Source organism: Chlamydomonas reinhardtii, chromosome 3, assembly GCF_000002595.2.
Source record: "Chlamydomonas reinhardtii strain CC-503 cw92 mt+ chromosome 3, whole genome shotgun sequence".
Taxonomy (NCBI): domain Eukaryota; kingdom Viridiplantae; phylum Chlorophyta; class Chlorophyceae; order Chlamydomonadales; family Chlamydomonadaceae; genus Chlamydomonas; species Chlamydomonas reinhardtii.
Window position 1 is genome coordinate 6,466,900 of NC_057006.1, and position 22,605 is coordinate 6,489,504.

General features: G+C 65.8%; 2 protein-coding genes across 2 annotated transcripts; both read right to left on the bottom strand.

Annotated features, from left to right (window-relative positions):
• Nucleotides 1-32: 32 nt before the first annotated feature.
• CHLRE_03g194900v5 (uncharacterized protein) lies at nt 33-16,655 on the bottom strand. Its single transcript, XM_043061234.1, has 22 exons — nt 16,065-16,655; nt 15,333-15,483; nt 14,482-14,926; nt 13,858-14,062; nt 13,377-13,601; nt 12,745-13,089; nt 12,364-12,498; nt 12,027-12,137; nt 11,694-11,858; nt 11,193-11,453; nt 10,828-10,944; nt 10,558-10,572; nt 10,298-10,372; nt 6,621-9,901; nt 5,825-6,265; nt 5,512-5,623; nt 4,833-5,003; nt 4,295-4,450; nt 3,970-4,106; nt 3,461-3,576; nt 2,977-3,158; nt 33-2,749 (listed from the first exon to the last, which is right to left on the bottom strand). Exons 1-22 carry the CDS (start codon nt 16,302-16,304, stop codon nt 2,207-2,209), a joined length of 7,629 nt encoding a protein of 2,542 aa, XP_042926363.1. The 5' UTR covers nt 16,305-16,655; the 3' UTR covers nt 33-2,206.
• Nucleotides 16,656-17,911: 1,256 nt separating this feature from the next.
• On the bottom strand, nt 17,912-21,423 carry CHLRE_03g194950v5 (uncharacterized protein). The gene is made up of 4 exons (XM_001693223.2): nt 21,023-21,423; nt 19,758-20,911; nt 19,328-19,591; nt 17,912-19,128 (listed from the first exon to the last, which is right to left on the bottom strand). The coding sequence occupies exons 1-4, from the start codon at nt 21,299-21,301 to the stop codon at nt 18,567-18,569; spliced, it is 2,259 nt and encodes a 752-aa protein (XP_001693275.1). The 5' UTR covers nt 21,302-21,423; the 3' UTR covers nt 17,912-18,566.
• Between the last annotated feature and the right edge of the window lie 1,182 nt (nt 21,424-22,605).

Below are 22,605 nucleotides of genomic sequence, written 5' to 3' on the forward strand. Positions count from 1 at the left end.
CTGAAACTCGTGGTGCACTGAGTAGTACCTCGTATTGTTGACTCACTTCACAGGCCCTGACAGCACACGCAGATACCTCCGTTGTCCAACGTCCATGCATGTGCAGGCGACCTGTCCACGCAGCCGATGGATGCCGTCCTGGTGCCACCCACACGAACCCCTCAGTCGGCGTCACAATGCATAAACCCCACCTCTCAACCTCAGCACCCTGCGGGACCTCGCCAACCTGCCTAAACCCTGTCCCATCGCACACCTCTTAACCTCAGCTCCGGATTACAACGACGGCATTGCCATGCATGTAACCGTGCGTCCCTGCCGTATCCAGAACTCAGACGCGACGAAGCCACATAGGCCGCAGTGCTGACTGTAGCAGTCGACACGGTACCACGGAGCATTCGCCGGCTGCGAATCACTCACTGTTCTGTGTCATGCACTCTAGCTCATGCTCATCCGGTACGCATTCGTTGTAACCCCCGAACAATGAATACCCATCCATGGCACCATGCATCTGACTTGGTACCCGAGTTGCATCCACGGGCACGCCGCGGCGCGGGTCCACGAGGTCGGCACACGCACACCGACAACGTTAGCCGGGTTGCATCCACAACTCCACAGGAAGAGCAGCCGCAAGCAGCCAAAGTGTGCCCCGCTTTGGGGAGTGAGCCACGGTACACGGTCATCGTTGATTTGATTTTGAGCCTGGAATTGATTAAAACCTCTTGCGCTTTCCCCTGTGCACAGGTGTGCACTCACGTGCAACACATACGGCACGACCCTGCCAGCCCTACCTCCCGCACACATGGCCAACCATGCTCTTGCGTGGCTCACGGGCTGTGCCAGCACCCGTGCCTGGCTTCAACTTCAAGTACTGGCAGTCTGGCCATGCCGCCATGCCGCGACCCCCAGTGGCCCCAGCGCTGATCAACCCACACCCACAACCATCTCCGCCAAACTGCATGTGCACGTGCATTTGGTGCGATTCATAATTCCGTACCCCGCATCATACCCGCGTCATAACAGACCACTGACGTGACTACCCGCAGCGATTCGTCGTCAGTCTTCAACTGTCAAGTTCCGTCGCAGACAAGAAGGGTGGCTCTCCGCTCATGGTATACACGCTGCGGCACCCACATGATTGTGATGGTTCAGTTGCACCCGGGTATCCGCCAAATGCCATGGCAAATAACAACCGTCGCTGAAGGATTTTCTCGCAAATCAGGAAGAGACAGCATGTGATGCTGAGGTGCTCAGACTTCCGCAATTCACATACCGCACCGACATCATTGGGCACTCTAGTCAGCACCCGTCTGGATCCAGCCCCGCACCCGGCCGTGTTTCTGGCGGCTGGGAGGGGGAATCGGGACATGCGGCGGGGAGCCAGCAGATATCACTGACTGCAAAAGTGAAGCAATGCTTATGATGCAATAGTGTGCCGTACGGCATCCACGTTTGTGCGAAGCTGATAAACGTACCGTAACTCAGCGCCTAGTGCTTGCCCGTGCAGGGCATATGCATTGAAGTTGCAATTTACCAAGTGGTGATGGCGATGTGTGTAAAGCAAATGCAGGGTGTTGCGGCATAACTTATCCAACGCAATCACCAAGCAGGCATGCCGCGGTGGAAATGCACATCACACCCAGTGCATACTCGACAATGCCGCTTTCTCCATAGCAGCACTCCCCAGCCTTGTCACCACAGGATACAATGGTGTTATTGGACAGTCCACGCGATACGCCCCAACAGTATCACACTCCCACCTCCCACAACCCTTGAGTGTCCAACGGTCGCGTGTAGGAGAACCATACGCCGGTTTGCCCATACGGCCACAGTGTATCAATGCGCTTCTCCAAGCGTCAATCACCCAACGGTCAATACCCCGTAATACGCCCAGAATGCGCATATGCACACGCACATGCGCAATCCCTGGGCACCGCGCTTGCACATGACCCCTATCCACAGGCCCTTGCGGCCATGCGTCACACGAGCCACTGGATGCCTGCCACGCCGCACTTGCAGCTGTTGGTGCCCTCGGGGCTTGCTCCAACCCGCCGCTGCGTAGCAACAGGGACGGTGCACGCGCCCGCGATGCGCGTCCTCATTCGTACCCCTGCAGTCCCACATACCCAGGGGCCACCGCAGGCGTCCCCACCATCGTCCACAATGCGCACACGGCGCCTGCCACCACTCCTGCAGCGGGCCCCCGCCATCACTCCACCATCATGCCGCGCAAATCCTCCGGCGCTACCTCCCAAACAGGCAGCCCCGAGCCCGAGCCCGCCAGCTGCAGCTGCAGCTGCACCGTACTCGCCGTGTCAGGCGTCCGCTGCACAACGCCAGCACCCGCCGCCGCCGCCGTGCTCTCCCGCGCCTTCTGCAGCATCATCAGCTGCGCCTGCGCGTCAGCCGTGGCGCGCGCCGGCCGCCCCGGCCCCGGCCCCAGAAGCCCCTGCGCCGCGGCCGCCGCGATCTCGTCCCGCTGCCGTGTGCCCATGACAGACATGGAGTCAAAGTACTCGACCGCGCTGCCGCCCAGCCGCAAGCTCCACAGCTCCAACTTGTCACCCACGCCGCGGATGGAGTGCAGGCCCAGGGAGGCGCCCAGCACGGGCAGCGGCGGCGGCGGCAGGCTGGAGCTGGCGGGCTGCAGGCCGCCGGTGGCTGCTGCTGCTGCGGCCGCGGCGGCCTCGGTGAGTGCGGCGAGCTCGGTTGCGGCCTGGTAGCAGCGCCAGGCGCGGCCGGTGCAGACGACCTGGCGGCGGGGGCGCGGGAGGGGGTGGCGGGGGTGGCGGGGGATGGAGTTGCGGTTGCGTCGTTAGGGAAGAGAGAAGTGGAATACCGGGCTGGGGGTGGGGGCTGCTGGGCGCGAGAGGTCCACTTGGCTGTGGGGGCTGTATCCCTCGCTCCCCATGCCGCTCCTTTCCCCACTATCCATCACCCCGCACCCGTGCCTCCACCTCCCGCCCCCCGCCGCCTCACCTGCCCCACCGACACGAAGGCGGCCATGCGGCCCACATTGCCTGCCAGCGCCCCCCTGTAGGCCAGGCGGCCCGTGGCGGGCAGCAGCTCGGCCTTGACACGCGCCACGTCCACGGCGCCGCGCACCCGCAGGCCGCGGAACAGGCAGCGCGCCGCGTCGTCGTGCGCTGACGCCACCGGGCCTGTGTGTTGGGAGGCATAAGGGGAAAGCGTCGAAAGTGTGCAGGGGCGTGTGCGATGTGGAGAAGGTAGGCGCGTGTGTATCATCCGTGCATAAGCCGGATAGCGACCCCGGCGCCTCAGGCTCGCGACCCAGCAACGGCATCAGCAGCACCAGCCTGGCTGGCTGCCTGCCTCTTGCCAAAGCGCCAGAACCACCAGCCCGTCCCCCCGAGTCTACCACACTCCCCACCTCCACCTCCACCTCCGCCACGACCACCTCCACCACACGGCGCGCCACCCACCACCCCCCCGCTGCTCTCACCCTCCATGTTCGGGTCCAGCAGCACCGGCCCCGCCACCTCCTCACACAGCTCGTGCGCCAGCAGCGCCTCACTCCAGTCCGCGGCCTTGAGCAGCGCCTCGCAGGAGGCAGCCCACCTGCAGGGGGGGGGGCACGCGGGTGTGAATGCGAGGAGCATAAAGAGAGGGGGCCGTAAATACCAGCCTAAACCAAACCAAACCAAGTTGGGGCGGTGGACGTCGTGCGTGCAGCAAAAGCAAGCAGGCAGTGCACAGCGCCCGGTGTAGCCCAGCGTGTGCGTGTATGTATGTGAACACGCACACACGGGTTCATCGGTACGGTACGGTTGAAGCCGGTAAGTGCCAGTTTGCCTGGTTCTCACTATACCATCGGTCGATGCAAAATGCCATGCGGCACAGTTCCTGTGCCAATGCCGCACCGCTCCCCATTGCCCCGCATCCACTGTGCGCCGCACTTCTCCCTCCCTTGCGCCCTTTCCCCGGCGCCCGCCCCACTTGCAGCGGCCGCACCTGACGGCCGAGGCTGCGCTGCAAAAGGCCGCCAGCACCCTGCCCGGCCCCTCCTCCACCAGCTGCCCGCCCAGCTGCCTCAGAGCCACCGTCACCACCACCCGCCGGAACGTGTCCAGAGCCTCCTCCGTCACCGCCTGCAGGGTGGGGGGATTGCATTCATGATTAGCTGAGGGAATGGTAGACGGCAGGCAGCCTTGGGGGATAATCAATCGTCACCGAAGAAAGCGCCTCTCGTCCTGTCCCAATACCAAAAGCCCCCACCCCGCTGTTTCTTGACAAAGCATGATTGCAACCTCCCCCCAAGCACCCTGCTGCCCCCCACCTTGTCCCAGGCCTGCAATGTAGGCAGCCCCGCCACCACCAGGACGCCCAGCGCCACACAGCCCAGCGGCGCACACAGCACGCCCGCGCCTAGCTGCTCGCGGCTGCGCACCGGGCCCAGGGCGGGCACGCGGCACAGCAGGCCGCGGCTGGCGGCCTGTGTGGGGGACGGGGGGCGGGGGACGGGGGGCGGGGGTTACAGTCATGGTTAGCTTAGGAAACGGTAGACGGTAGGCAATCTTTGCGGAACAGCAATAGTATGGAGGACGGGGGGAGGGGGCGCCGGGGGCAGGGCAGGGAGGGGAGGGAGCACCGGAATCAAAAGGAGGGCTGGTCGCTTGCATGGCGGCAGCCAGTGAATGCTATGTGTCGCGACACAGGCGCCTGAGGCAGCAGCCGCGGCATGGTGCCACGGCGTGGACACGTGCCCCCACATAGGCGCCGCTCCTCACGCCTCGCGCCTCCCACCCATCCACCTGGCCACCCACCCCGCCGCGCCACCCCGCCGCGCCACCGCTCCACCCCACGGCCCCACGCACCATGTACAGCTGCACTGGCTCAGGCCTGGTCGTGACCACATGACTGCCCATGTCCAGGACCAGGGGCACACCGCAGCCGCCGCCACCGCCACCACCTAGGCCGCCGCCGCCTGCGCCGCCCGCCTTGTTGAGCTGCTCGTGCGCGGTGGCGCTGAGGAGCACCATGCCGCCCTGCGCGCCGGCCGTGGATGCATCGCCGACATGCACACCGACACCGCATGCGTCAGAAAAGTAGAACGTAACGCCGACACTATCATACAACAACAACAGCAGGAGAGGCGCCAGTAGAAGGAGCGGCACCGCCGGTGGCAACACCGGTGGTAGTGATTGGGGGTTCGCTGCTTGCGTTCCGGGCAGCCCCATCGACCGCACAACCTCACCAACCGCGCTACCATACCCAGCGACCGCAAAACCGGTTACCTGCACCCTCAGGACTCAGGGCCCCGGCCCCCCTCACCGACACCCCTGCGGCCCTGACACCTCACGGCTCTGGCACCCCTGGCACCCCTGACGTCGCCGGCCCCGTCAAGGCTGCTGGAGAAAGGCGCCCGCTCATCGGGTCAGCATGGAGTCTGTGCAACATAGCGCCATGTCATGCCTGGCACCCTGGCCCGTTGCCCTTCGTGCATTTGCTTTCGTATTGGGACTGGTACAAACAAACCCCCCGCCCCTCGCGCACCTGCGCGGCGTCGCACACCACCTTGGCGAACTGCAGTGCCGTACCGCTGTACTGCGTGCGGCCCGCCACCCGGTTGTACGACACCTCGGTCGGCTCCACACCCGCGTGCACGCTGCGAGGACAGATGGGAGTTGCGTGTGAAGGACAGCATACGGTGGATGTGTGTATGCGCGCAGTGCGTCCGTGTGTGCAGGTAAAACAAGGAAAGTGGGCGCTTGACAACGAGGCCCAACCCTCTACACGACGCATGCACAGTGGACGTGACGGCAACTGCCCAGCACACACAACCCAATCAGCACGCCGGGTTGCTTACCCCATGCGCACTTGGAGCCCGCAGAACATCAGGATTGCGCCCGCCGGCAGAGCCTGCTGCTGCTGCTGCTGCTGCTGCTGGGACCAGCCCTCTGTCTCCGCTGCGCCGCCAGCTGCCTGCCTGCCCTGCGGCGAGGGCACGGGCGTGGAGGCAGCCAGAGCGCTGCGCTGTGAGGCCACCGTGTTCCCGCTGTGCGGCGAGAGCTGCTGCTGCGACTGCAGCTGCTGCGACCCCTGTCGCGACTGTTGCTGCTGCGGCTGCTGCTGCTGCGGCTGCTGCTGCTGCGGCTGCTGCTGCTGCGGCTGTAGCACCTTGTAGATTTGGCCGTAGTACTCGGCCAGGGTCATGCTGCGGCCGGGGCCCATGGCGGCGGTGGCGGCTGCGGTGGCGGCGGCGCCCAGGCTCGCGACACTGAAGGGCTGTAGCGCATAGCTGCTGGTGCTGCGGGGAGGTCGAGAGGGAGAGCAGGGGTCGCAGCAGGGGTTAGAGCACGGGGCGGGGTGGGTTTCCTGTCACGACTAGTTGGGCGATGAGTGGTTTTTACAGAGCCTAGTGAGCGAGGTGCAACTGCCGCGGGTTGGGGCCAAGTCAGGAGGGCCGTGGCAGGGCAAGACAGGACGGGACAGAGCGGGTCACGACGGGACGGTCCAGCCAGAGTGTTAAAACGGAAGCCGTTGCACTGGACAGGCGCGCAAGCCCGCGAATAAGCCTACCGTCCCAGCTCCCGCCGCCAGCCCACAGCGGACCGCTCGGCCCGCACCCCGACCCGTCAGCTGCTACCCAGCCCCCCACTCACTCCAGGGTCTCAGTCATGACTGGGCCGCTCGGCAGCAGCCCTGCAGCCCAGCCGCCGCCGCCGCCGCCGCCCAGGCCCACCGCCTCTTGCACCTGTGTGGAGCTGCGCCGGAAGGTCATGGGCAGCAGCCCGCCGCCGCCACCCGGTGTGCCGCTGGCCCGAGACACGTACGCCGCGCCTCCCACACTGGTCGGCGATGCGCCAGCAGGCTCCTGCAGGTCCGACCCCAGTTCCATGGTGCCCATGACACCGCCGCCGCCGCCGCCGCCGCCGGCCTGCCCGGTCACGAGCGCAAAGGCGGCGCTCATAGCGCAGCTGCCTGTGGCGCCGTCAAAGGCGCCCATGTTGGCGGTGGTCAGGACCAGCTGGTCCGCAGTGCCGCCGCGGTCGTAGCCACCGCCGCTGCCGCCGCCGTAAACTGAGCCGTAGCCCGCGGCAGCGCTGTAGCCTACGCTGTAGCCTGCGGCTGGGAAGCGCAGCAGGTCGGACTCCGCGCGCTGCATCCCTGCCTGCGCGTGAGACAGCGAGACAGCTCCAGTGGTCGCCGCAGCACCGCTTGCTGCTGCTGCTGCTGGCGCTGCGGTGGAGTCGAAAACCGACAGCGCCGCAGTGCGTGTGCTGGCGCCAGCGCCCGCATCGGCAAGGGCATGGGGCTCCGGCGGGCAGGCGGCGCCCTGGAGCGTCAGCGGCGTTGGGCTGGGGCCGGTGATGGCGTTGGCCTGGGAGGGCGAAGTGGCAGGGGAGTATGTGTGCAGCCCGGCGCCGTCACCACTGCCGTCCGGCCGCGTCTCCGCACGTGACAAGGCGCTCAAGACGGCGCCGCCGTGTGTGTCTTCATACGGCGGAAGCGGCAGGCGCGAGTTCATGTCCATGGAACCCGATGCCGACGTGCCACGCACCGTATTGGACACCGCACAGGCAGTGGTTGCAGCGGCGGCTTCGGCGGCAGCTGTAGCAGCACCGCCACCAGCAGCCGCCGCCACAGACACGGCGCCGCTGCCGTACATGGCACCGCTGGTGCTGGCGGAGGGGGCCGCCGCCATGCCCATTGAGAGGGACGGCGGCATCTCACCCGCCATACTGCCCCGCGCCGCCGCCGCCCCAGCCGCCGGATGGAAGCCCAAAGGCCGCACCGCGACGCGGGCGATGGTGGCGGCGGCAAGGAGCGACGTGGTGGCGGCGGCGGCGGCGGCGGCGCCGTCGTCGTCGGCTGCAATCATGGCGGCGTCGGTGACCCGAGGGCTTGGGTCCAGAGACATCATACCGAGCTCATCGAGCGGGGTGTCGCTGCCGGTGCCGCCGGACGCGCCGCCACCAGACACCACGAAGCTAGTGGCCGTGACGCCGCCACGGCCGCCGCCGCCGCGGGCGTCGGTGATGGCTGCGGCCGCGGCGGCAGAACCGGCGGGGACGCAGTCGCTGGGGCGCTGCGGCACGGGTATGGGACTTGCGGCACTCGTCGAGGCGGCTGCCGCGCCCGCCTGTTCCTCACCTGTGGAGGACATAATCTCATCCAGCCCGGACGGCTCTGGTGACAGCCCCGCCGCTCGGCCAGGCGACCAGGTGCCCAGGCCGACGGCGCCCGGGCCCGACACCAGGCCCGCCACGGTGGCTGCGCCGGCAAGACTCGCAGCCTGGTACTCGCCGACGTCACCGCTGCCGCCGGCGGCGCGCTGCAGCATCGCGTGGCTGCGGCGGCTGTTGCTGGCGCTGCTCAGACCAGACACGGTCCGGATCAAGTGCCGCAGACCAGACACGGCGCCGCCGGACACCGGACCACCCGCCACCGCTGCTTCGCTTCTGAATCGAACCGGCGAGTCCGGCCCGCCACCGCCGCCAACCGTAGCGGCTGTCGTGACGCCGCTGCTGCGGAAGGTGACAGCGCTGCCGCTGTTCGTGCGCGGCGTGTTGTTGATGTAGTTCAGTCGAGAACCCTGACGCGGCGCCGGGCGCCGGCTGCTGCCGCCGCTGGCGAGGCTCTGCTGGCGGATTTGCAGCTGCACCTGCGACTGCAGCTGTGACTGCGAGTGCGAGAGGACGTGCGGCGGCGACACATCGGTTGCAGCCGCCGCCCATGAAGACGGGTTAGTGCTGCGCGACAGCAGCGGCAGGGGGTGCTGCGGCGCCGAGCTGGTAGACGAAAGACCGACGCCATGCTGAATGGTCTGCAGCAGCCTGCGCCCGGGCTGACTGGGGCTGGTCCCAGCACGGGAGGCCGCGCCGCCGCTTCCGCCTCGTGACAGCAGCGCCGTCACGCTGCCGGCGCTCCGCATGATGGCGTTCAACACACCGCCGCCGGGACTGTTCGGGTCGCCCGCCGCAGCCGGCCCAGTCGGCGCATTCGCGGTCATCCCCGCCGCCGCCGCGAAGGCGCTGATGACGCCGCTAGAGCCGGCGCGCTGGCTGCGGGCGCTGTGTGGCTGGTCCGGCATTCCGGTGCTGCTGCCGGGCCGCATGGCCGCCTGCAGCCGCCGCAGCGAGGTGCTGACGGCCGCCGCCGCCGGCTGGAACCACCGCGATGTCGGCGACCCCGCAGCCGCCGCCGGCGGGCGCTGCATCTGCATCTGCTGCTGCTGGTACAGCAGGAGGTGCTGGTGCTGCTGCTGGGCCTGCAGCGCGAATAGCGGCGACGGCAACGATACACCGCCGCCACCACCGCCGCCGCCGCCACTGGCGCCGCCAGCCGCACCGCCCTCGGCGCCCATCACCGACGGCGGCGCCTGCAGCTCGGACACCACCAGCCCTGTCAGCATGCCTGCGGTGGCGCCGCCCGTGCCGCCGTCCTGGATGCCCGTGCCTGGACTGGCGCCGCCTCCTCTATACAATGAGACCGAGGCCCCCGCAGCCGCCGCCACCGCAGCGCTACCGACGCCCGCCAACGTCACCGCACCGCCCAGAACATCGCCAGCGGGTGAGGTGCTGGTGCCCGCCACGCCCGCGGTACTGCCCAGCCGCACGCGCCCGCCAAGGCTCAGAGCACCACCGGCGCCGCTGCCACCTGCCCCACTGAGCGCCGAAGCCTGTGACCCCAGCTGCGCCAGCGGCCCAAACAGAGTTCCGCTGTGCCGCCCGAAGCTGAGGTTCGGCTCGGTTGCTGCGGGGACGGAGGGGGCGGCGGGGGCGGCAGCGGCGCCGCCGCCCAGCGGAAGGCGCGGCGGCCGCAGCCCGCCGCGCACCACGCCGCGGCCGCGTTCGGGCGGCGTGGGCGCCAGGGAGCGGGCCACTGCGTACACGGGCCGGCACAGCTCCTGCTGCAGCAGCTCAGCAGGCCAGGTGCAGGCCTGCGTGCGGGGTGGGGCGTCCAGGCGCGGCTAATTAGGGCGGGTCAGGCGAGCAAGCGGGCAGGTGGGCGTGTGGCGCATGGCAGCAGTGGCTACCAGCAAGCCATGAACAATTACAAGTACGCACCAAGGCTACGGACTGCAGAACTGTGTAACAGGCATGCCCAACATGCTTGCAGGTACACACACACACACACACACACACACACACACACACACACACACACACACACACACACACACACACACACACACACACACACACACACACACACACACACACACACACACACACACACACACACACACACACACACACACACACACACACACACACACATGCACACACACATACAAACACACACGCGGCAGCCACGCATTCTAGCTGCTACGCACCAGCAGCGCCGCCTGCGCCCGCAGGCAGAAAGCCACGGCGTCCGCGGGTCCGTAGAAGGACAGGATGAACGAGTCCTGGTGGGTGGAGGCAGGGTGGGAGGTGCGGGCGTGACTGGTTAGGCGACGGCGAGGGGCAGGGGCGCGTTGAGGTGGTTGCAACAGAGGCCGGCAGGTGGACACGTATCACGCGAAGGTAGCATGCGAAGCTGGCAATGCGCAGGCCCGCAAGCACTCCAGCGGCGGAACCTCGGCGCACTCACCCCCTCGGTGGCCGACTGTTGTAGTTGTGGTTGCGTGCGACATATGAAGTGCCATAAAATGGGGCCCAAGCAGTGGTAGGCAAGGGGAAGTGGTGGAGGGCAGCAGGTCAGGCGGTGGTCGTGGGAGGGCAGCTGCATGGGTTGTTCGCTCGCACGGCTGGCCGCTATGCCCTCACCGCCACTCGGTTTGATAACACCTGACTTGGCACCCCCTTGCCGCTCCAAATCCCATCCGCTGCAAGTTGCACCCGTTCTGCGCTCCCTCCTTACCTCGTATCCCCCAGTCTCCTTGAGCAGCTGCCTCAGCGTGTCGTGGTGCAGCTGCACCGCCCGCGCCATGGCCAGCTGCTGCACCGACTCCCACAGCCGCGTGCTGTCCACAATGTCCTGCGTGGGCACGTGCGCGTGCATGTGGGTGTGCGTGTGTGTGTGCGTGGGCGCGTGCGTGTGGGTGTGCGTGTGCGTGTGTGCTTGTGTTGAAGAGCACAAGGAAAGGAATACACAACGTGTGTGTGCATGCGCACGCATGCATGCGTGTATGCGTTTGTGCAAGAAAATCACAGGGGAAAGGGTGTGGGGAAAGTGTGTCTGTGTGCTGCCGGCGGCAGCTGTGCCATGCGGTGCGATGCGCTCACCGTGACCACCAGGCACGTGGCGGGCGAGGCGCCCGGCGCCACCATCCGGCCGAATAGCGTGCGGTGACGCGCCGCCTGCCGCCGCCGGTACCAGGCGTAGCCGCCCAGCGCCGCCGCCAGACACAGCGCGGCGCCCACCGCACTGACCACCGCGGCGATGGTGATGCGCTGGCCGTCGCTGATGCCGCCGTGCGAGGGCGGCGGCGCGGCGGCGACGGCGGGCGGCGTGTAGTTGAGCGTGCGCCAGTAGATGCGCTGCGTCTGTGGGTGGGAACCAGGGAGGGCATGAGGGAGGCGAGGCGGAGAGGGTAGGTGGTTATAGATACTCGGGATTGTTTCAGCGAGCATGCCCTATCATGCCGTAGTGCGAGATCTGTGCCCTATGAACCGAGATGGTGCGGGAACGCGCACACACGCATTGCCACCAACAAATGGTGCAGACATGCATGCACTACCGCTGTGTTTCCAACCGCCTAGCGCCGCAGCACGGCCCGCACGCACCTGCTCCAGTGGCCCCGCTGCGTCCAGCGCCGCCCGCAGCCTCGTGGCCAATCCAGCCGCCGCCACCTGCACCGCCGCCGCCAGTTCGGGGCCGCCCGTGCCCGCCACCAGGGCCGACCCCGGCGCCGCCGCCAGGCCGCCACTGGGGGTGCCCAGCCCCACCACCTGCACCACACCACACAGTAACAGCTACGGTATTGATGTCGGCGTTGGGAGTAAGTGATGGCTAATCCCAGGCCAGGGCCTCCGGCCTTATACCGGTAGCAAACCAGGAGGTGCGACCGCGGCTGCCGCTGCCCCTGCCCCTGCGCCGTAAGGCGACCCCTCACACACCTGCGTCGCCGCCCACTGCAGCGCGTCACGTAGCCCCGCGGCACCCGGCATGCGCAGCAGCAGCGCCACGTTGGGGTGCTCGATGGTGGTGCGCCAGGCACCCAGGAAGTCCTGGACGCAGGGGAGGACCGACAACGTCGAGCAGCCAAAACGACTGCCTCTCCCTCGGGTGACAGAAATTCACACACTTGCGGCCACCGCACACATCTGATCACCACGGCCGCCGTCTAGCCACGCCCTTGCAGTAGCAGCACCCGGATACACACACCCGCTGCTTAGCGCCCTTCCCTGAGGCCCCTTTCCTCTCCACCCCTCCCCTCCCTGTCCCCAGTCGCACCGTCAGGTCTGTGTTGTCGTACCCGCCCGCCCGCCAGCGGCCCATGCTGGCTGGATCCAGGTGCTGCAGGCGGAAGGGGCCGATGGCGCTGGTGGGGTCCAGCAGCTGAGCCCACGAAACGTTGGGGGAGGACAGCTGCGAGGACAGGGAAGCAGGGGCAGGGGAGCAAGGAGAGGTGTGGTGCGAGGGGCAGCAGCCGAAGCACGTTGCAAAGTGGGTGACAAAACCGGCGTTCGAGATAGGGATGGGAAGTTGCGGGCGCGCGAGGAGGTTAGCAGGTTCCAGCAGAGGCAAAACGCCAGTCTGTGACTGTGCTTCGGCCTCAAGCCGGACAGACGCGCCATACGCCATCACTACCACCCTGCTGCCCCTCCACCGCACCTGCGTGAAGAACTTGAAGGCGGCAGTGCGGTAGTTGGAGGGCGTGCGCACGTCCACCGCTCCCACCAGTGCCGACATGCCCACGAAGGGCGCGCGGTTCACGCGCACACTGCCAGCGCCACTGCTGTTGCTGCTGCTGCCGTTGCCGCTGGCAACAACGTTGTCAGTGCCGTTGAGCAGCTGCGGCAGCTGCAGTGCTGGCACGGTGTCTGCGAAGGGGCAGGCGGCGGCGGCGCTGTCACAGGTGATCCAGGCTCCCGCCTCGCGGTCCCACACCACCTGCGACCCGGGCAGCGCCGCCACGCCCACGTTCCCCCGCAGGCGCGGGAACCGGAGCTGTGCCACCTGCAAGCGACCCAACAGCGGAGACACAGCAGCAGAAGGGGCGACATCAGCAGCAATAGAAAATCAGCCAGTAGTCCGCAACCACACATACATGCCAAACGTTATTATTGTAAAACATGGATACGTCGTCGCGGCGGTTACGATGTGGAGCACCGCAGCAGGCTGCGCGCTACATTACACAGTATTGCACTTGTCCACTCCATAGCAGCAGGCATAAGCGCGTGACTTGGCGTGGCATTGTGAACACACACACGCATACAAATACACGCACAGAAACACACGCGCACCTTGAACTGCGTCGGCCAGTTGATGCTCATGGCGCAGCTGCCGGCGAAGAAGCGCACGTGCGCCAGGGCGCAGGTGCTGCCGTCGGCGTAGGCGGGGCCGGCGGTGCCGGGCGCCGCCTCCAATCCGCCCATGAGCCCCAGCAGCTGTAGGGCGGCGTGCAGCGGCGGCCCGGCGGCCAGCGGCGACAGCGAGTCGGGCGACAGCAGCCAGCCGCTGGAGGAGCCCTGCGGGAGGCGGGTGTGCAGGCAAGTGGCAGGTACAGGCATGGGGCCGGGGTAGCGGTGCTGCTGTTTGGTCATGCATTCGCAACTCCGCATGCGCATGCGCACACAACCGCCACATGCATCGACGTGCGGCCCATTGCCCCTCCCTAGCCATCTGCACCACCGCGTTCGCCGCCACCACGCCACATCCATGCTCCCCACGCCCACGCCCACGCCCACGCCCACGCCCGCGCCCACACCCCACGCCCACGCCCACCGTGTGCTGTATGAGCGAGGCCAGCAGCGCCCCCAGCAGCACGCCCACGTCGCTGCAGCCGGGGCTGCTCCAGCACAGCGCGGGGTCGGGCTGGCCGTCGCCGTTCAGGTCGGTGCCGTGCAGCCGCCGGCCCACGTCCAGCAGCTCGCTCCAGGTGGCGGGCGGCCGTGTCAGGTTGAGCCGCGCCGCGAAGATGTCACGACGCCTGGCGGGTGCGGGCGCGGGGTGCGGGGTAGGTGCGGGGTGCGGGTGCGGGTTCCAGGGATGACTAATTGGATGATGGAGGGAAGCCGGGGTTGGGGTCAGGGCTGGGGCTGGGGTTGGGGTTCGGCGCCGTGTTGTGTGGCCGTGGCGTGCGGGTCAGGGAGGAGGGGGACAGAGGGAGGGAGGGCTGCTAGGTGGGGCACCAGACTCCCATACACACAACACAGCTTCTACCACACTGCCTCATACGCTGGTAGCTTTACACGTACGGCCGCGCACCTGCAAGGCCACGGCCAGGCCTACGATGCACGCCCTCTCCCGCCACCCTCTCTACCACCCTCTCCACGCCCTCTCCCCACTTTCCCCACGCCCTCTCCACCGCCCTCTCCCTCCCCTCCCTCGCTCCACACCCCCACCCACCAGTATAGCAGCGGCATGAAGCCGCTGACCACCACCCCGGTGCGGTTGCCCAGGTAGGAGGCCGCGTGGGTGCGGTAGAAGGGGTGCACGTCCTCATCGGCTGTGCCCGCCCGCTCCGCAGCCGCCCGCAGCTCCGCCACCTCAGCCTCCACATCGCCCCCAGCATTATCCACACCGCCACTGACACTGCTGCCGGAGCCCGCTGTGCTGTTTGCAGCCATCGCTGCAGCGACACTTGCATTCGCCGGTGCTGCTGAGGTGACCGCCGAAGCGTTAGCGGAGGCGTTGGCCGCTCGCGCCGCCTCCTTGGCAGCGGCTGCTGCCAGCAGCTCCGCCTGCTCCGTCGCCGCCGCCGCCACCAGCTCGTCCAGCAGCGCCACGGCGTGTGCCCGCATGGCGCCCTCGGCGGACTGCACGTCCAGGATCCAGGCGTCGTACAACGACACTGCAGGGTGCAGGTGACGGGCAGGTGAGGGCCTGGTGAGGGGCTGGTGAGGGTCTCGGGGAGATGAACATGAGGGAGTTGCGAGGGGATGAAAGCGGCGGGGACTGGTGAAAGGAAGCCGGAGCGCTGGAGGCTCAGTTGCCGACCGTCAACCAACGTGCTTCGGGCCTCCTGGACCCGCCCATGCACGTGCGGCTAGACCCCTTCAGAGTGGCAGGCAGCCCCCGCGCGCAGCGCGTATACCCCCACTCGCATCCCTCCCGCCTCACACCCGCACAGTCCTAGTGCACGCGGCCCTGCCGCACCCATGCTCCAAGCCCCCCACCCAGCGTGCCCTTCCACACCCCTGCACAACACACACACACGCACACGCGCACACGCTCTCTCTCTTTCGCTGGCGGCCCACCGTTAGTCTGCAGCTGGAAGTCCACCTCCTCGGCGATGCGGCTGAGCAGCAGGGAGCTGAACTCGGCTCTGAAGCCCGTCGCCCGCGTGAACACCTGCGCCTGGCTCGCCAAGATGCCGTCGTTGGAGCTCGGCGTCAGGAAGCGGACCGCCTGCGAGAAGAAACGTGTGCATGTGCGTTTGTGCTTGCGTGCAGGTGTGAAATATGATGTGCTTTTACAGACGGGCGTGTGTGCGTGTGTGTGTGTGTGTGAGCACTGCAAGGTGGCTGCCACGACCAGGCAGCCGAAGGGCGGCGAGGCGGGCGTGGGGAAGCGCCACCGGAAGCGGCCAAGGGCGGGCACGCTTCGCGCGACTAGGCCCGTGACTAGAACCAACAACCAGTGGCTTGCTACGAGTGCCGTGGCGACAAGCTACCCGCGGAGGCCACCTGAGCAAGCTGCCGTTAGCATGTGTGTCTTGTGTGTGCCGTGACGTGCTCCGCCGCAGCAAGGCAAACGTGACACTAGTGTGCTGGATGGAGCCAGAACCTAATCTCCTGCAAGACGCGCCGGAGCTACACGCATTGCTTATCACAATGGTGTACGGGTGTGCCATCCCGCCTCACACCCACGAAAACTGGGGGTTCCCGTGCAAGCGTCCGTTCGACGGCTTGAGTGAGAGCAGGCACGTTGCCCGCGCGGCCTTGTCTGCCTCCCATGTCCCTGAACTAGTGCGCCCCCAGTAATCTTACCCTGAGGACGTTCTGCACCCCCAAGCATGCGCTGGTGAAGCTGCTGACTGCTGAACCGATTTCCGCGGAGGCATTCACCGCTGGTACAGCCAAGCCCGCCGTAGCAAAAGCCTCAAGGACATTCTTCACAAGCACCGCTGTACATTGCGAGGCGTCATTAAAATTGCACTCTCCTGCGACGTGCTCGCCTCGCAGCACCACCAGCGACAAGGCCAGGAGCCCGAGAAATATCCACCTCATCCTTGCTCTATGTTAAGCTTTCTAATCGGCAAAACGCTGGCCGCTTTGCGGCCGCGACTCTTGTCACCATGTAGTCTATCTTGCTGTAGTCAAGTGTATGGTATGTGTATATAATGGCAGGAGTGGGCGACAAAGGAATAGATTGTTCAGTCAGCAAACTCAGCTACTCAGCGCAGCTTGCCCCTGTTCTCAGGGATGACTACACGCTCAACAACGAGGTTGCAGCTTGAATTGTTACGTAAGGCGCGTAATTTTTAATAGTCCTGATGTCACGCATACGCGAGGACCAACGAGCCGGTGAACCAGGGGTCCACTCGGCCCGACTACGCTACAAAGCCACCAGCTCTCAAGGCCGTAGGTTAAGTCTGGCGTCTCCAAGCACAAGGGACCGGAATATGTGCGCTGATGTGTGCTCGTGTGTTGAAGCTGGCACGTGGCGCTCGTCACCTGACCTGAGTGCGGAGAAGAGCGCAACTGCACCCAGCTGCACCCCTGCTGGAGGGTGCTGGCAGGGCCGGCCAGGCCTTGTCCACGTTTTCTTAAATGGGAAGTCCCACACAGCCACACCGAAGGGTGATCCACGTGTTTGCCGTCATGTTGGACACATGACAAGAGGGGACAACCTGAGGATGTAAGCACACAGACACCTGCACACAGACACCTGCACACAGACACCTGCACACAGACACCTGCACGGTAAGCACAGAGGCCATTGCTGCCGAGCCCAACTAGGATCCATCGTGTCGCCCGCGAGCCAGCTATGCCTTATGCTCTGGAGTCCGAGTGCTGCACTGGAGTCCGCGGGCGCGCCTGGCGTCGCCCCTGCCGGGGCCGGCGTCGCCTCAAGAGGCGGCCGACCGGTTTGCTGCGGCGGTGGCCCTTCTCCCCGCTGGCTGGGCTGCCGCCGCGCTGCCGCTCCCGGCGGCCGACATCGTGAGTGCTACGGCGGAGTCGGTGCAACAGGTGGTGCGGGGGCTTGGATGGTTGCAGTGCGGGGGCCGCCCATCCTGCTCACTGTCTACACGGTGAAGGCGGGGACCGTGCTACAAATGGCGCCACAGTAAGGCGGCGGCGGCGGCGGCGACGGCGGCAGCGGCAGCGGCGGCGGCGGCGGCAGCAGCGGGGGCGCGTGCGCGCATCTTGGTAGCGGAGGGGGCGGGAAAGGGCATGTGGAGGAGGAGAGCGCAGCGCCGCCCAAGAAGCGGCGCAAGCGCGCAGGCTGAGAAGCCGGCTGGTGCCTAGGTAGCGGTCCGCGGTGGGGCTGGCAGGGCATGCGTAGCGGCACAAGTAGTGCGGCTGTTGACAACTGTGTTACGTCTGGCTGCGGTTAGCTCTGCTGTGGCATCGCGATTGCTACGCACCTGGTTTGGCTATGTGCCTGTGGAAACCGACCCCGGCTATGTCCGGGCGATGAGGTTGTTCGGCCTCAGACTGTGGAGGGGCTCAGCCCCTTTTCCCGTGACCGGGGAACACTTGTCACTAGTTTCGTTAAGCACGTCAATCCATCCACCCCGCCGGGTGTCGCTGCACACCCTCCCAGTCGAAGCTGTCATGCATGTGAGCTGAGCGTTTGACAGACTAACTGCATTGATGAGGCATGAGCAGGTGTCGGCATGAATTTACAAGCCATCATGCAAAAGCAACTTGGCTGCAGACAAAAGCAGCTATGGATGGTCAATTTCTCGTCGGGAACGTATCTGTCTCAACTGCCGCCCATGTCCATCGTGAGAAACTAAATTCAGGATTGGCATAGTTTCAGAAATCAGCAATCATGTTATACAGCCCTCGAATCCGGGCGTGAGTGCATACACTATATCTCCCACTTGCAGCTGACCGATCCCATGCCATAGCATACGGTATCCTGATTAAACAAGCACATACACGGTGTCCCTTACCCGCGCTCAGGTGCTCTAACGCTCTCTTAGTGCTGACACTGTCTGCGGCCTGGCATAGCGCAGGGCCTGCAATCTTGCTCTCATTTATATGCGAGCAACGCACCGCTGATTCAGGATGGCACATTTGACCCCGTGGCACGCTACCTCATGCAATGACTACATCCTACAAGACATGGACGGCTAGCTATGAACGCACTCGCTACCAGCGCATAGAACCTCACGGGAATCTAGCTTCCCGGCCCAAGCCTGCACGCTACATGCTGCTATTACCGCCACCAACCCACGCATCACCCGCTACCTCAGCTACTGTTGACATCCCTATTGCTGCCTCCGCCTCCTGCCGCCTCCGCCTCCTACAGCAGCCAGCTTACGTCTTGCGGGTGCCGCTGCTGGTGCGCGCAGCCATCTCGCGCGAGCCGTCCATCAGCATCTCCAGGTTCTCGCCGTACTCCATCAGCTTGCCGCTCACGTCAATAGTCTTCACACGCAGCTTGCGCAGCGCCTTGGCCTCAATCTGACGGATGCGCTCGCGTGTTACGTTCAGCGCCTCTCCAATCTCCTCCAGCGTCCACTCCTTGCCGTCGTCCAGCCCGAAGCGCAGCCGCACCACGCGCGCCTCGCGCTCCGGCAGCTCCAACAACATCGCCTCCATGTCGTTGCGCAGACTGTCGCTGCCAAACTCCTCGTCCGCCGCCTCGCGCTCGTCCTCCACGGAGTCCTTCACGGTCGGGCCCAGCTCGTTGCCGCCGATGGGCGTGTCCAGGGACGCGGCGGAGCGCGCCGTCTCCATGAGCATCTGAACGCGCGTCACAGGCAGACCAGCCGCCTTGGCCAGCTCGGGCAGCGTGGGCTCTCGCGCCAGCTGCGTCTGCAGCTTGGCGGACAGGTTCTTGAGCCGCGTCAGCTGCTCGATCATGTGCATGGGCAGCCTATAGGGCACAGTGGGACGGACGTTGCACGACGCAACGTGAGGAACGAGCGCAGGCCATGAAGGTTGCACAAAGCAAGTGTGCACGCAACTTCAAGCCAGCGCCAGCGCAGTGTACCTCGAAAATGGCCGACCCACATTGATCGCCTGCCAGAGTCAAGCCCCACCGCCCGCCATACATGCGGTACACAACAACGCACCTGACTGCGCGGCCCGTCTCCGCCAGCGAGCGCGACACGGCCTGGCGGATCCACCAGTGCGCGTACGTGCCGAAGCGGAAGCCCTTGGTGGCGTCGTACTTTTCCACGCCCTTGAGCAGGCCCTTGACGCCCTCCGACACCAGGTCCTGGATGTGCGGGCCCTTGCCCACAAACGACTTGCACACCGTCATGACCAGCTTGTAGTTGGACTTGAGCAGCAGCTCCTTGGCCTTCAGACCGGCGTCATAGCGGAGCTTCAGGCTCCTGAGGGAAGGCGCGACGACAGCAGAGTTAGTGAGGAGGTCAGGAGCTGGGGATGTGAAAGCAAAGAAAAGCGGGGTACGGGGATACCAGGTAAGGAGCTGATGTGCCCCACCCCGCCTACCACACCCAAGAGCCGAAACCAACCCCGCCCCACTGCGCCACTCACTCGACATCCATGGCCACGGCCGCCGCAATCTCCTCAGACGTGGCGGGCCGGTGCAGCGTCTTCTCGCACTGCCGCTTCACCTTCTCCAGGAACAGGAAGTCGCGGCAAACTGCCGTCACCTCGCGTTCCTTCTCCACGTCCAGCGTTGACAATGACTCCACCTTGCCCAGGAAGTTCATGGTCCCGTCCTTGCTGCCCACCTTGCCCCGCCCCGCCGCGTTAGCTGTCGCGCCACCCAGCCGCCCGCTAGCGTGACCGTTGCGCGCCGCGCGCCGGGAGGCGCGCGCCTTGGCGCTGCGGCCTGGCGCCGCGGATGCTGGGACCAGGCTAAGCAGCGACGGCCCCGTCTGCATGATGGACAGCTGGCTGGACGTCCGAGTCGCCATTGCCGACGCCTCCAAAGAGCCGGGCCCCGCCACCGCGTCCTCCTCGTTGTCCTCCAGCTGCTGCTGCTCATCCTCCTCGTCTTCCTCGTCTAGCACAGGCAGCCGTGACGACTTGCGCGACACCTCCTGCTCCAGCGCCAGCAGGTCGTCCTCAGACGGCCCCGCGAAGCTGTCCTCGTCCTCAGACTCAGCCGCCTCCCGTGACGTGGTGGGCCCCAGTAACCGCTCCAGCTCATCCGCGAGGGAGCCGGGCGCGGGCGCAATGCGCGCGCTGGTGCTGGGCGTGCTGGGGAGCGTGGGTGCCGGCGAGGGTGCTGCCGTCACCGCCGCGGAGGGTGCCGCAGAGGGCTTCTTTGGTGTGAGCTTGCGTGGCCGCAGCACCGCAGGCGCTGCTGAAGCGGAGGCCCGGGGGATGTCGGGCTCGCCGACGCTGAGTTTGAAGAGGTCCTCCAGGTGCTGCACGTCGGAGCTGCTGGCGCCAGCAGGGGGTGCAGACGTCGTTGCCGGGATCGGCCGCGTGTCAAAGCCGCCAACAAAGCTCACCAGGTCTAGCAAACCACTATCGCTGGAGCTGCTGCTCGCTGTTGACGTGGCCGGCGCAGCAGCAGCCTTCGTCGGCGTGGAATGCGAGACCACTGCTGACATTGCCGGCCCAGCCGCGGCCGCGACTGTTGCGGATGTCGCCTGGGCCCTACGCTCTGCACGCTTGGCAGCGCGCCGTGCTTGTCGCGCAGCCCGCTCCTTGGGGTCGTCCACCGTGGGCGGCGCCTGTGTTGCAACATAACGGTCGCGATATGGGGTTCTGTCATATGAAGCCCAAAGCTTAAATTCTAATATCTGCATGGCGTAACTGAGCCATTTGCCGAAACAGCTACCCACCAGAACGCTCTCGTCGAGGCTGGCCTCCAGCGCGTTGAGCTGGTCCAGCAGCAATTCCAGGTCAGAGGCCTGGCCCTTGAGCCGGTCCAGCATCTGAGTCGCCTGAGCATACTCCATGAAGTTGAGATTGCGCTCGCCTGGCCGGCTATCCAGCAGCTCTGGCACCGCAGACTTGGTGGTGGGTCGCGTGGGCGCAGCCACCGCGCGCGCAACCACAGCCGACCGCGGTGTAGTAGAGCAGCGGGTTGTAAGGTTCATTGTGGAGCCTGGAAGCGCCATGTTTGCTGGTGTGAGAAAGCGCAAGTCGGTGGCGACCACAATTTCCGGCTGAAGAAGAAGCCTAAGCAAATGTGTCCTATCGCACAGTCAGGGCGTCTTCTACAATTGCCCACGACTGATACGCAACTAAAGGAACGAAACGCGGTCGCGTGAGGGCAGACGAAGACCTGGCCCCTGCATGAGGGGGAAGGTCGGCGATGGATTTTCTCCATAAAAGGCCAAGGCCGCATTAAAACTGGAAGGGCCCGTGCACAGTAAAGAAGTTTAAAGTCCACAACGTCAGCTGGGGCGACCGCCGCCGAAATGGGCGATGCAAGCGGCGACACAACTTCTTCCCAATACGGCCCGACACCCCGTGTGACATATTATGCCATCTATGTTGTCGCAATACGTCTGCGTTCCGCTCGGCCAGACGACCAGCGTGGCGTGCCGTTGCCCGTGTGCGGCTTGCGGCGACCTCCGCACCCAGCCGCAAGCAGGCGCAACAAGAAGCCCATCTCGTGGCACCGCTCGCGCTCCTTCAGGGACATGCGCTTAAAGCCCGTGTAGCACGCGCAGCATACGACGCGAGCGGTGTAGTGCCAAGTACTTGGGGCCGCTCCGTGGACCGCGCTTCCTCCTCTCGCCTCGTCTCGCACATGGGGCTCTGCGCTGGCGCTGGCGCCATCCTCGGACCCCTCAGCCTCCCGACGTTGCGCTCTTAGCAGCGTGCATGACGTAGCTGTATCGCCCGCCACAGAGCCAGCTGCCCAGCCGGGCTAATTGTCAGGGTATTTGGGGAAGGTGCAGAAGGCCCGTTTGGCGCGGGCGGCGCTCGTGCGTGTCCAGCAGCGCGACGTGCAGGCTGGCGATGTAGCCGCGCCGCCGGCGCACGCGTGTCAGAAGCGTGTGTGCCCACCTAGCCGGCAGAGGCCGAGATGATGGCCGGGGCGGGCGCGTCCAGCAGCTCCCGACCGTTGGCAGCAACGGCGTGTCTTGGCCAGGAACCGTGCTTTGGGCTAGGGGCTGCCGTCGAGCGCGGCAGCGCGCAAGGTCTCGCTCGACAAACGGCTATCATTACACACCTGTTGCACAGTGTGTAACCCGCCTGATCCCTACAGTAGCTCCAGCAGTTCTCCTCGGACGTGTTCGCATTTCTCCGCACTTCCATGCCACCACTGCGGGAAATGCTCAAATGCTCAACACTCATTTGCATGTCGATGGCGCACGCAGCGCACCGCCCATGCGCAGTCTGCTGGAGTGCCGCGGTGCGTATGCCGTACACATGGCCTGGCCCATGGTCAATCAATATTTGCTGTTCGCCG